The following is a 13,572-nucleotide window of genomic DNA, read 5'->3' as shown; positions in this document are numbered from 1 at the left end:
ACAGAATGTTATTTTGGGGTTGAAAAAATATTTTGCAAAAAATGTTTGCCCAAAATATTTTCAATAACGTTTTAAAAACGTTTTCATGACCTTTATATAACCCGACATTTAAATGTTATTAAAAGGTTTTTGAAAAAACATTTTAAGAACATTTCTGTGTTTGCTGGTTTCAAATATTTTAACATAATGTTATTTAAGTATTGACAAAATATTTGGCAAAAATGTTTGCAATAATAGTTTAAAATAACATTTTTTGAAAACATTAAAAAATATTGTTGTAGTGTTTTTCATACAAAACGTTTTACAACGTTATCATGACCTTTATATAACCCGATATTTTAATGTTATTAAAACGTTTTTACCTAAACCAAAAGCCAAAATATAACTTATTTAAAACGTTTTTGTGTTTGCTGGGTAGCTACTTCGCCAATACTGATATCAGCATTAGATTATTACTTCATCAATATCAGTAGTTGATAGCTACTTCACCAATACTGATATCAGCAGTAGATAACTACTTTATCAATACCAATATCTATACCAATATCAGCAGTAGACAGCTACTCAATACCAGGATTAGCAGTAGATAACTACTATATTAATATATAGCTACTTCATCAATATCAATATAAGTAGTAGATAACTACTTCATCAATACTGGTATTAGCAGTAGATACTTTACCAATATCATTATCAGTAGTAGATAGCGACTTCACCAATACTGACATCAGCAGTAGATTGCTACTTCATCAATACTGCTATCAGCAGTAGATAGCTACTTTATCAATCAGAAGTAGATAGCTACTTCATCAATACTGATATCAGCAGTAGATAGCTACTTCATCAATAGCAATATTAGAAGTAGATCGCTACTTCATCAATACCAATATCAGCAGTAGATAGATACTTCATACCAATATCAGTAGTAGATGTCTATTTCATCAATACCAAGATAAGCAGTATAGATAAATATAATATCAATATCAGTAGTAGATACTGATATCAGCAGTAAATACTTGTTCATCAATACTAATACCAGCAGTAGATAGCTACTTCATCAATACTGATATCTGCAGTAGATTACTACTTCATCAATACTGATATCAGTAGTATTATATATAGATAACTATTTCATCAAAACTAATATCAGCGGTAGATAGCTACTTAACCAATATTGATATCAGCAGTAGATAACGACTTCATCAATAATATCAACAGTATATAGCTACTTCACCAATACTGATATCATTTAATCCATTTAATCATAAAACTACTTCATCAATACTGATATCAGCAGTAGATAACTACTTTATCAATACCAATATCAGCATGAAGCTACTTCACCAACACAGCAGTAGACAGCTATATACTTCTTCAATATCATGATTAGCAGTAAATAGCTACACTCACTTTGATATAAGTATAGTTAGGCTTATATGTGACGTGTCATGTCAAAAGGAGACACTTTTGGGCAGGATCATAAATGGAGAAGTAGCCAAAAATCTGTCTGGGGGTGATTTTTTCCCAATTTGGGTTTGTTACGAATTTGTGATGTTATTAAGGGGGTACTACACCCTTGTGTTAAATTTGTGACTATTTTGCATTTTCTCAAAAAATAATAACACACTGGTAACAAAAGTTATGTATATTATTGGGGCAAGGAATCCAATTACTACACTGAAATTTCAGTGACTCAAGACAAGTGGTTTAGTATATATGATAGCAAATGAGGTACATCCTAGCGGTACCTTATTTCTTATCATAAATAATGAACCGCTTGTTTTGAGTCACTGAAATTCCAGTGTAGTAATTGGATTCCTTGCGCCTATAATATACATAACTTTTGTTACCACTGTCTTATTAGTTTTTGAGAAAATGCAAAAATAGTCACAAATTTACCACAGGGGTGTAGTACCCCCTTAATGTTAAAAATGTTGTCTAATATAGTTTCAGACCGGAATATAACAGGCATCTTGTATTTTTTGAGACATTTTTCAAGGTAATTCCTACTCACAACATTGTCAATAATATTTTTAAAGGCCGATATCTCAATTTCCAATTTTATAATACCATAACATACGAACTCAATATCTTCGCTTAGTAATGTCCGATTTCTTTGGGGAAAACGGCGCTGTGGAGCAAAATATCTCTATATTTAAGATATGTAAAAACCTCAAAATTGATAACCTGCCCAAAAGTGTCTCCTTTTGACATGACACGTCACATATCATGAACACTGATGTCACCAATGTCAATGTTATCAATACACATATCAAGCAGTAGAAAAAAATCAACCTTAATCTTCCATAGAGGGAGGATGAGTTTTAAACAGAGTTGGTTAATGTGCTAATTCCATTTGAAAGTCATACTCCTCATGCGGAAAATATTTCCAAAATCTTCCACATGTGGATTTTAAATAGAATATCCCAGTGTTTCTTTCCAGTGGTCACAAATTATTCTTCGCACTGGTTTCGACTTTTTATAATGAAATACTACATGTATATATGTCCACGCTTTATATTTGCAATGCTCTTTGTATTTCAGTTGATATCCATACACCCCTTCTCCCAAAGATTGTGTGTATACCCGATTCAGGTAACCCCATTTGAAATTCACACTCCCTGTGCTGAAGATTAAGGTCATTTCAACTATAGGGATATCCCCATTTGAATACAACGTCGTTAGCTCGGGTGTCATGCACATAACCTCTGCTTAGTGTTTACACTAAAAAATAATAAGTCTATTCGTTTATTCACAAGAGCGTTTTATTTTGTACAGTTTGCCTGCTGAACCATGCACAGCCATTCAGCATAGAGTTGCTATAGAATATACATTTAGTTTTGCCGTATTTAGATAGTATACAGATATAGGAATAGTATAAATCGGTAAATGTATAAAATTATATCAGGGACCGTTTAATATTTACGCGGGGGGAGGGGTTGACAGAAATTGACAACGCAATCTGTATTCCTCCCCGGGTATTCCTCCCTCGAGTTCGCTCAAAATCTTTGTTTTCCCCCGTTTTCCATTTAAAACTTAACATTCCCGTTCATGGTTAAAGTAAAAAAATCCAGATCCCCACTCAAGACCACAAAACAAATTCGGATTCCCCATTAAAACTCCCAGACCACTGGGTGGTATATTGAACGGCCCCTTATTCGGCTATAACTTAAAACTGACAAATTTTAATCATATTACTGATAAGATCTGTGTAATTCAGTAGTAAATTTAGATCAAATGACTGTGTACACAGTTTGTATGGTTGTTCCACATGGTTGTTACTTTAATATGCTAGTAAGATCAGCAGCATTTAAGGGAAGACTAGGTATTTTTGGTCGAAGCAGTTATTGTTTTAATCAATATGTTATTGAAAATAACATATTGATGTTTTGCAATAGTTCATTCTACAAATCATATACTTTGAAAACTTGCTTGATTTATTGTTAAGGACCTGGAATGAGCCTTTTGAGCGTTTCGACAGTATTTTTTGAGGGATATGAGAGCACATCAGACATATCGAATTGCATTCTGAATACGAAGAATGTCTTTCTGATATCAAATAATTTTCATTTTTTGAAATTCACGATATAGGCCTAATACAAACTTTATGAGAAATTATTAAAATTTGAAATTTTTCAGTTTTTTGATATATAACAGTCCTCGAAGTAAAATTTATAAACCTAATGATATATTCTTAAAGTGTATGTAGCTGGGAGGAAAAGCCGACGATCAATTGAAAATTTTGACCTTTCATATTGAAGATATGGATTTTTTTCCCAAAAAGACCTAATTTTGTTTGGTGTTTTGGGGAAAAAATCCATATCTTCAATACGAAAGGTCAAAATGTTCAATTGATCGTCGGCTTTTCATCCCACCTACATACACTTTAAGTATAAATCATCAGATTTATAAAGTTTACTTCGAGTACTGTTAAAAATCAAAAAGCACTGAGACGGCCCTGTTGCGTGTTCAAAATGATCTCCTGCGGGCAGTTGATCAGCATCAAGAAGCCGTGCTGATCCTGCTCGATTTCTCGGCAGCGTTTGACACGATTAATCATGACATTCTTCTCCATCGTCTGTGTCAACGCTACGGTATCACTCAAACAGCCTTGAAATGGTTCTCCACGTACTTACGGTGTCGTACTCAGTGCATTGATATTGGCGGTGTGCTTTCTGATGAGCACTTGTTGGAAGAAGGTGTTCCACAGGGTTCAGTGTTTGGTCCTTCTATTTTTACTATGTACACTGCCCTCTTGGTGATATCATTGCTTCTCATGGATTAAATCACATGATCTATGCTGACGATACCCAACTATATATGATATTGGATCGGTCTGAGAGATCCAAAGATTTGAGCAGGCTTGAAAAGTGCGTCAGCGATGTGAAGTCATGGGCTGTTTCTAACAAGCTTATGCTAAACGACTCAAAGACGGAGGTCGTTCACATGAGTTCCCGATATGTTGACGATCGGTGATTCTGTCATTAATGCATCTGAGTCCGCACGCGATCTTGGTGTTATTTTCGATAGCAGACTTGATATGAAGCAACATATTAAGAGCATCACCAAATCTGCATCATTTGCCATCTACAGAATAGGTCAGATACGCAAGTACCTTGATTCCAACGCAACAGAACGCCTTGTTCACGCATTTGTGTCATCACGCCTGGATTGCTGCAACAGTTTACTCTTCGGCCTCCCTGATTGTGATATCGCTAAGTTGCAGCGTCTCCAGAATTCAGCTGCAAGGTTGGTTTCGCGGTGCAAATATCGCGACCATATCACACCAGTTCTGGAAGAACTACACTGGCTGCCAGTTCAATACCGTATCGAATACAAGATACGTACTTCTACTTCTTCCGGATCACATCAGGCTAGCGTCTTCTGTCACCAACTTCAAAACTTTGCTTAAGACCCATTTATTTAAGAAGGCATACAATTGTTAAATAATTTTTATGTCATTTTGATCAACCATGAACAATTTTCACAGCTGATTCTCTGTGTTTTTAAGCGCAATCTGTTTGCTGTTATCTTGCTGTTATGTGTAATGTATTATGAATATTTTATGTTAATTTTCGCATAATGCATGTTGCAGGGCTTCTTGCTTTTCTGATCTCGATTTTTATTGTTGCTTTTATGTTGTGCAATATGTATTGTGTGCATTGTTTGCTATTTTAGTGGTTTTATAATGTATATTTCACAGTTAATTGCATTTTGATAATTCGTGCCTTTTTTAGGCTTACGCTGTGCAATATATATATATTGCTTGTCTTTTTAAACTGGTTTTAATATATTGGTTTTTGTATGTTTTTAAGATTGTAAATTCAAATATTGTTCATATATCTTATTGTATGATTTGTGAAATGTAATTGCAATCGCATTCCAAGGCATTTATTGTTTCCGTGCGCTGTTGCCTATTCACTTGTGAGTGCGTATTGCGGTAACATTTCTCTTATTTAATTTTTGCATAATGCATATTGCATGGCTTCTTGCTTTTGTTCTCGAAATTACTGTTGCATTTATGTTGTGCAATATGTATTGTGTGCATTGTTTGCTATTTTGCGTGTTTTATAATGTAGGTTAATTGCAGTTTGATCAATCGTGCCTTTTTAGGCTTACACTGTGCAATATATATATTGCTTGTCTTTTTAAACATGTTTTAATATATTGTTTTGTATGTTTTAAGATTGTAAATTTAAATATTCTTCATATATCTTGTTGTATGATTTTTGTGAAATGTAATTGCAATCGCATTTCAAGAGGTTTTTGTTTCCGTGCGCTGCGCACATTTCTCTTATTTAATTTTTGCATAATACATGTTGCATGGCAATTCTTACTTTATTTTGATCTCGAAATTGCTGTTGCATTTATGTTGTGCAATATGTATTGTGTGCATTGTTTGCTATTTGGCGTTTTATAATGTATAGTTCACAGTCAATTGCATTTTCAAACTGGTTTTTAATATTTTGGTTTGCTTGCTTATATCGAGGGTTTCCTCAAACTATTTATATGTTTTTCAAATTGTAAATTCAAATATTGTTCTCATATTTTACAAATGTATGTGCTTTTAATTTCATGTTTTGTAAAGCGCCTTGAGTTCGTTTGATGTAATTGCGCTATATAAGAAATAAATATTATATTATTATTATTAAAATATCAATTTTTAATCATTTACCATAAATTGTGTATTACATTGCGAATTTCAAAAAATCAAAATTATTTGATATCAGAAGGACATTCTTCGTATATTCAGAATGTATACAGGTATTCGATTTGTCTGATGTGCTCTAATGTCCGACAGTAAATACTGTCCAAACGTTCATACCCCACCCCTTAATGAGTTATGTACGTTTTACAAAAGTGTTGTTGTTTCAGCCCTCTTTACAACATAACTCAAGAACCACAGGAGCTACAAAACTATATCTGTGATATTTGAATTTTTCGACGCACTGGCTATGAAATGATCAATGCAATATTTCCCAAAGCTCACTGTCATTCGCAAGATGCTGTGAACACCAAATCGCAACAGTTTAAAATAGTTGTTAACCTTAACATATTTAAAAGCTATTTTATATAGTGATGCTTTTCAATGCCAATAATGGCATCTTAATATGGCACCGTCAGAAACCATAACTGTATGTACGTATGCAATATCTTGCTGTCATGTCGATCACAGTTTAGGCATGTCATTTTACCTTGGCTCATGAAGTATTATAACTACCCCTTTTTTGTAACTCACAATTTGTGCTTCACATTTTCAAACTAAAATGTGGGAAGAGACCCAATTATATTCTTCGCGTTCTGATACCTTATTTGTTTCTACAAAAAAGTGTGTTTTTTTTCAATGGAAGTCATGATGAAAAGTTTATCTCCTACACAGAACTCCCCATGGAGTCACCCGTTCAGAGCCTTAATAAAATGTTAAACAACTATCCTATCTCTACTAGTTCAATCACAACCCCTAAATCTTAAAATTTTTAACCCGAGTCCTATAACTGCTAATCCCACAACCTTAATTCCGACTACTTTTCCTTATGTACCCGGTATAGCATGCCAATTATTGCAATATAAGCGTTCCCGGATCTGGGTTGCCGTTTACTAACATGACGAGGGGGGGGCATAGTTGTTGTTGTTTTGGAGGAAAGAGAACAAAGAAAAGAAAGATAAATTGAAATCATTGGATTTAGAAAGTTAACTTATAGGACTGTTAAATATCAAAAATTTAAAAATATCAAATTCTAATAATTTGTCATTTGTCATAATTATTTGATATCAGAAGGACATTCATCGTATTCAGAATGCAATTCGATATGTCTCATGTCCCACAAAAAATGCTATCAAAACGTTCATACCAGAGCCCTTAAAAGAAAGAAAGAAATATATTAAAAGAAAAGAGAGAAAGATTTTAACAGAAAGAAAGAAAGATTCTAACAGAAAGAAAGAAGGATTTTAAAAAAGAAAGAAAGATTTTAAAACAAAGAAAGAAAGATTTAAAAAGAAAGAAAAAAGAAAGAAAGAAAGAAAGAAAGAAAGAAAGAAAGAAAGAAAGAAAGAAAGATTTTAAAAGAAAGAAAGAAAGATTTTAAAAGAAAGAAAGAAAGATTTTAAAAAGAAAGAAAGAAAGAAAGAAAGAAAGAAAGAAAGAAAGAAAGAAAGAAAGAAAGAAAGAAAGAAAGAAAGAAAGAAAGAAAGAAAGAAAGAAAGAAAGAAAGAAAGAAAGAAAGAAAGAAAGAAAGAAAGAAAGAAAGAAAGAAAGAAAGAAAGAAAGAAAGAAAGAAAGAAAAAGAAAGAAAGACATTTTAAAAATTTTTAAAGAAAAAGGAAAGAAAGAGAGAAATTGAAATCTACAGGTTTCTATGACTAATGCATACCACACACTTGACCATATCTGTATTGAGGATCAGATTCTCTCTTCCTCCCAAATCGTATCCTGAAGAAGCCATATCTGATTACACCTTCTGGGTGTGCAGGAAGCATTTTGGTTCAAATCAAAAGTCAATGCATGTAAAGTGGGATTTACGGAAAATGGTGAGAGAACGTCATTATTCGACGGAGGATCAAGTATCGCCGTATCGTTTACACAACGAAAACATGCAGTAGACATTGTCTTTGTTTAGATTTATGTTTTCGTATACACCAAATATTTATGCTCCTGTAATAATATTATTGAGATATAACTATACATTGCTTGTTTTCTATCTGTTTTTGTTATTGCTTGCTTGATTTATTTTGTTTGTTTGTGTTTATTTTTAGTATGTTTTGAGAGGTTGATTAGTCCCTGCGATGCGACCCATTAAGACATCATGTCCTATAACTTTCTCTATAGGTATACCATTATAGAATTAAGCTTTAATATTAGCAGGCGAAATAACATGAATAAGGATGTTCAATAACATAAATATATATGACAAAAATATTGTTATCAATTATTATGGTAATATTTTGTTGTACTCAGTAGCATATTTGTGGATGAATTTTGATCAGCTTAAAGAAATTTTCACCATAAATCTTTAAAAATGATCAATTTTGCTAACAAATCACAAAAAGCACGATTTTCACCCAAATTTTTATTTTTATTTGAACATGGTGAAGTTGATCAAAATTTTTAAAAAGTAATAGAACGGGTCCTAGATATTTATATCCAGTTCTTAAAAATAATATAAAAAAACATTTAACTCAAGAATTTTTTTGTTACGTTTCCGAAAAGAATTTTGGCCAAAGAAAAAAAACCACATTTTTTGGGATTTTCTGCAAAAACTGAGCATTTGTGCCCATTAGACATCACAGATTGATTTGTCAAACCTTTGCCATTCTAATTATGTGTACTTTAATATATTTTAGACCAACAAATTGGCAGTTATGAGGCCCAAACATTTCCATAATTCCAGGGTTAAGACCAACCTTATTAACTGAGACGTCATGAAACAAATGTTGTTGGTTTGTTGGCAGACTCCCAATCTGTTTCATTCAAAGCACGTGATCAATGCTGCTAGCTACTGAAGATAGCATGCCAATAACCCATATAACACGAAAACACTACATGATCAAATGCTGCTATCTACTGAAGATAGCATTCCAATATCCCATATAACAAGAGAACACTACATGATCAAATGCTAGCTGCTATCCACTGAAGATTACATTCCAATAACCCATATAACACGAAAACACTATGATCAAATGTTGCTATCTACTGAATATAGGATTCCAATAACCCATATAACACGAACACATTACACGATCAAATACTGCATGCTATCTACTGAAGATAGCATTCCAATACCACATATAACACGAAAACACTATGATCAAATGTTGCTATCTACTGAAGATATCATGCTGATAACCCATATTTGAACATAAGAGTCAAATGTTGCTATCTACTGACGATAGAACTCCAATAATCCAATAACCCATGTATCACGAAAATACTATATGATCAAATGCTGTTATCTACTGAAGATAGCATTTCAATAACACATATAACAAGAAAACACTGTATGAGCAAAGGCTGCTATATAGTGAAGACAACATTCCAATAACCCATATAACACGAAAACACTATATGAGCAAATGCTGCTATCTACTGAAGATAGCATTCCAATACCGTAAAACTCGATAGTTACCATATGTGCTTACTATCGAACGCTTTTAAAACATGCGAATATGAAGAGCCTCATCCACAAAAGTGCAAAGGGTTTTGAGCAAATCGTACACATAGTTATATACGAACAAGTAAACCTACAAATGTGTGTCTCAACCCCACTAGCTCAGTTGGTAAAGCGCCGGACTTTGGTACAATTTCATGTTTTCAAAAGCGCTCGATAGTAAGAACATATGCTAACTATCGAGTTTTTTTACGGTAAGACTCGAAGTCACCCTTTCCTGCCAACAGTCAGTAATGGCACCCACCAGTGCTTTATCAGTGAATTTATCCGGTGAATTTTTTTATTCGAAATAATTAATTTTTAAGAGCTGTGTAAATTTTTGTTTATATGTATTATTTAATTGATAATCATGATAGACCATTTATTTAATTCTATAGGTAGACAACAAGATTGTCTGTGTATAATGTACAAAGGTCAATGTTGAAGCATGCAGAGAGAGAATTGAGAAGTAGAAGAAGAATTGAATTGCAGCAATTGATCCATGACGGTTAGCCCCAAATAATGACGTGCATATTATTGACTGTTGTTGTTGTTTAGAGTCCACAAACTTCCTTTTCGTTGATGTACTCATAGAATAAGGACGTGTATACGAATTGTTCTCAATATTTTAACACTTCCAAAGTTCTTTTTATTTCCAAACTCTACAAGTATCAGTTAAAACAATGACGAAGATTCAGATATTTCTGATCATTGTAGTCATTATTGCCAGTGCTCTGGTAACATGTATACGTACATAATTATTCATAGATTTACTGCTCTTTACCTTATGATATGAAATCTGTAAGTAATCATGCATAACTCGCAAACGCAAAATCGGAATCAACTGATATTTTGGGAATAAGCCTTAAAATGTCATAAAAAGAGGACGCTATGATCACGAAATACTTTTAAAGACACTCTTACATAAGTATTGACTTATGATTCTTGTGGTCTTCACTCTTTCTTAGCTTTGTATGATTTGTATTAATGTAGTCCATGTATATACAAATTTCTAACATGATGCCATGAAATAGTCACTCTGCTTTATGCTATAATTTAGAGTCCAATCATTTTAAAAGTTCACCTGCAAAAATACACTGTTGTTGCAAGCCCGATATCAGAATACAATGTGTCAACAGTAGACATGGTAGGCCTAAATACACATGTATCACATTTGATAATGTTCATCATGTACACAACAGATACCAGGTAGTCCACTTGGTTTCTTTACCCTCAGACCCAGGTAGTCCAACTTGAGTGTCTTTCATCATCCAAGCTATAGTTGCAACACTTTCTTCCTGTATAAGATCAAAAAGGATCAGTGCTCTTAAGAGAAAAACAAGTGAATATAATAAACATGTGTATGCTTTGGGTGTGATTTAGCGGCATATCCCCGTACCCACTTTGTACTGAACACGGAGTATACCCACGGGACGCTGACAACACAATTGACGCGAAAATACAGCATGATAGCTGAACTGTCTGCCAGGCTTGAGGAATTCTTTGTGGTAACATTTGTTTTTCATGCGAATGAATCTCAATGGAGCGTGGTATTTTTCAAGGTTGTCCGATCTCCCCTTATTTATTTTTACTTGCTATTGAGACGATGGCTCTTGCCATTCGTCAAAATAAGGATATTAAGGGTATTCCTATTCATGATAAAGAGTTAAAAATCTCATTGTTAGCAGACGACTCTACTTGTTTTCTTGATGGCTCCCATGGCTCTTTTTTAAATTTGTTTGAAACTTTAGACAATTGTTCTGGTTGTAAAATCAGCTTAACTAAATCTGAAGCTATTTGGATTGGCTCAAAAATTGGCTCTGTTAATTGTCCTTTCTCTGATCGCGGGCTTTCCTGGAAAACAAATAGATTTAAAACTTTAGGTATTCACTTTTCCCTTAATTTTGGTTCTATGTTTGATTTAAATTATAAAGTTAAGCTTAAGCAAATTGAAGGGTCTTTGAACTGTTGGCGAGCTAGAAATCTTTCTTTGATTGGAAAAATTTGTGTCATTAAATCCCTTCTTTTGCCTCAGTTACTTTATTTGTTTTCAGTGTTAAGTTTAAAAATTCCCATGACCTTTTTCAAGGATTTGAATAAGATGTTTTACAAATTTATTTGGAATGGGGGGAAGAGATAGGGTAAAAAGGAATTTTCTTTGTAATGATTATGCTCAGGGTGGTTTACGAATGATTGACCCATATGCCTTTGCGTTGGCTCAGAAAATGACCTGGGTTAAGCTGTTATTTGATAATTCCTTTGATAGCGTCTGGAAAACAATTGAGTTGTCTGCACTTGATATGTTTGGTGATATGTTACGGGAAATCCTATGCGCCTGAATGTATCTTAAATAATCTTGAGAGTTCTCAATTAGTCGATTCAATAAGAACTTGGTATGTGTATCGAAATAAAGCTGTTAAAGACATTTGGGGGAAGATTTTTCAGATTTAGGGATTTGTCAATATCTTTGGTATAATAGAAACATTAGATCCAAATCCAAAAAGTTCTTTTTCTATGATGATTGGTGTGACAAAGGTATTTTAGATGTGGGTGACTTAACTAATCCTCCACATCCAGGTTTTAAACTTTTTGAAGAACTTATTTTGGATTTTGGTATCTCTTCTTTGGATAGGAGGAAATACAACTTTTTGATGAAAAATATTCCGCACTCATGGTCCAACGATAAAAATGGTGAAAACCCGGATATTTTTAACACTCTTGTTGATAATCTTCTCGCTACACAGAAAGTTCCAAGGTTTACATATTCAACTTTTGTTGATAAAAGTATCCCAGATAAGCGTATTTCTTTTTGGAATAGTATTGCTGATGACATGGACGACCCAAACTGGACAGAAATGCACTTACGAAATTATAAATGTACTATTGATACTCGCTTTCGAGCATTTTATTTCAAAGTTTTCATAAATCAATTGCTTTCAATGACTTCTTATTTAAAATCAAGAGAAAAGACTCTCCTAATTGCTGTTTCTGTGATAAATATCCTGAAACTATAGTTCACATCTTTTGTGAGTGTGATGTGGTTATTCCTCTTTGGAAAGATATGGTTAAAATTATTAATCTTAAGGAGGATATAAATTTTACCATTTCCAACTTTGACAAAATGTTTGGCATTCAGGATGATAAATTTCTTACATTTTTGTTTCTGTGTATTAAATATTATATTTATGTTACCAAATTCCAAAATAAAAAGCCAAACTTTGCCAACTTTTTGGCTTTTATTAAAACCATCAGAGAAACTGAATATAGTATTGCTAACAAGAGAAACAAACTCCCCATTCATTTAAAAAAATGGAGGTTTGACTTATGAATCTCTTTCTTGAATGGTGGTGTTCACTTGAAAAATAATTGTATCATTTTTGCATGGAATATACTTGTACATGTATCTATACAATGTATGCACATGATTCATTTGTTTTTGGCTATGGTTCAGTTTCTTGAAAACTGAAAACTCAATTTGTTTGCTGCAACTGTATGGTGTGTGTGTGTGTGTATGTGTGTGTTTGTTTGTTTGTTTTTCTTAAAACCTAAAAAATCAGCCGTGTTTATTTTTGTTGTATAATGTATTCTCAATAAACCACAGGCAGTAACACCATGGCTGTCGGGAAAAAAATGGGGATTGTCATTTAATGTGCATTGATTTTCTAGCCTGCTGCTGCTGAAACATGCATGTAGCACTTCCATTGGGTTTCTAACGATTAAAACAGTACCCCCCTGAAGTTGTTAAAACATTTCTTAGCATAGCTTGACATACATTTTGTTAATTTGTAAAGTTTAAATAAAGGAAACATTCTATACATTGTAATGTCAAAATAAAAAAGTAGAAAATAATCTACAGTTTATTGAATAGACTGACGTCACAGCAATGGTTTAATCATGTTTAATACACACCTATGACGTCGCGCTA

The 13,572-nt window shown here is 33.2% G+C and overlaps 1 protein-coding gene across 1 annotated transcript; it reads left to right on the top strand.

Moving 5' to 3' along the window:
* The first annotated feature begins 4,459 nt into the window (after positions 1–4,459).
* On the top strand, positions 4,460–4,912 carry LOC140144968 (uncharacterized). The gene has a single exon (XM_072166761.1). It carries the CDS (start codon positions 4,460–4,462, stop codon positions 4,910–4,912), a length of 453 nt encoding a protein of 150 aa, XP_072022862.1.
* The last annotated feature ends 8,660 nt before the right edge of the window (positions 4,913–13,572 follow it).

This window comes from Amphiura filiformis, unplaced genomic scaffold (assembly GCF_039555335.1).
Source record: "Amphiura filiformis unplaced genomic scaffold, Afil_fr2py scaffold_105, whole genome shotgun sequence".
In the NCBI taxonomy this organism is placed as follows: Eukaryota; Metazoa; Echinodermata; class Ophiuroidea; order Amphilepidida; family Amphiuridae; genus Amphiura; species Amphiura filiformis.
Note: the sequence above shows the minus strand (reverse complement) of the source record. Positions and strands in the feature narration are given on the sequence as shown.

Excerpts from the sequence above, each read along its gene's own strand:
- LOC140144968 (XM_072166761.1), top strand. The coding sequence starts at position 4,460 with ATGTTGACGATCGGTGATTCTGTCATTAATGCATCTGAGTCCGCACGC.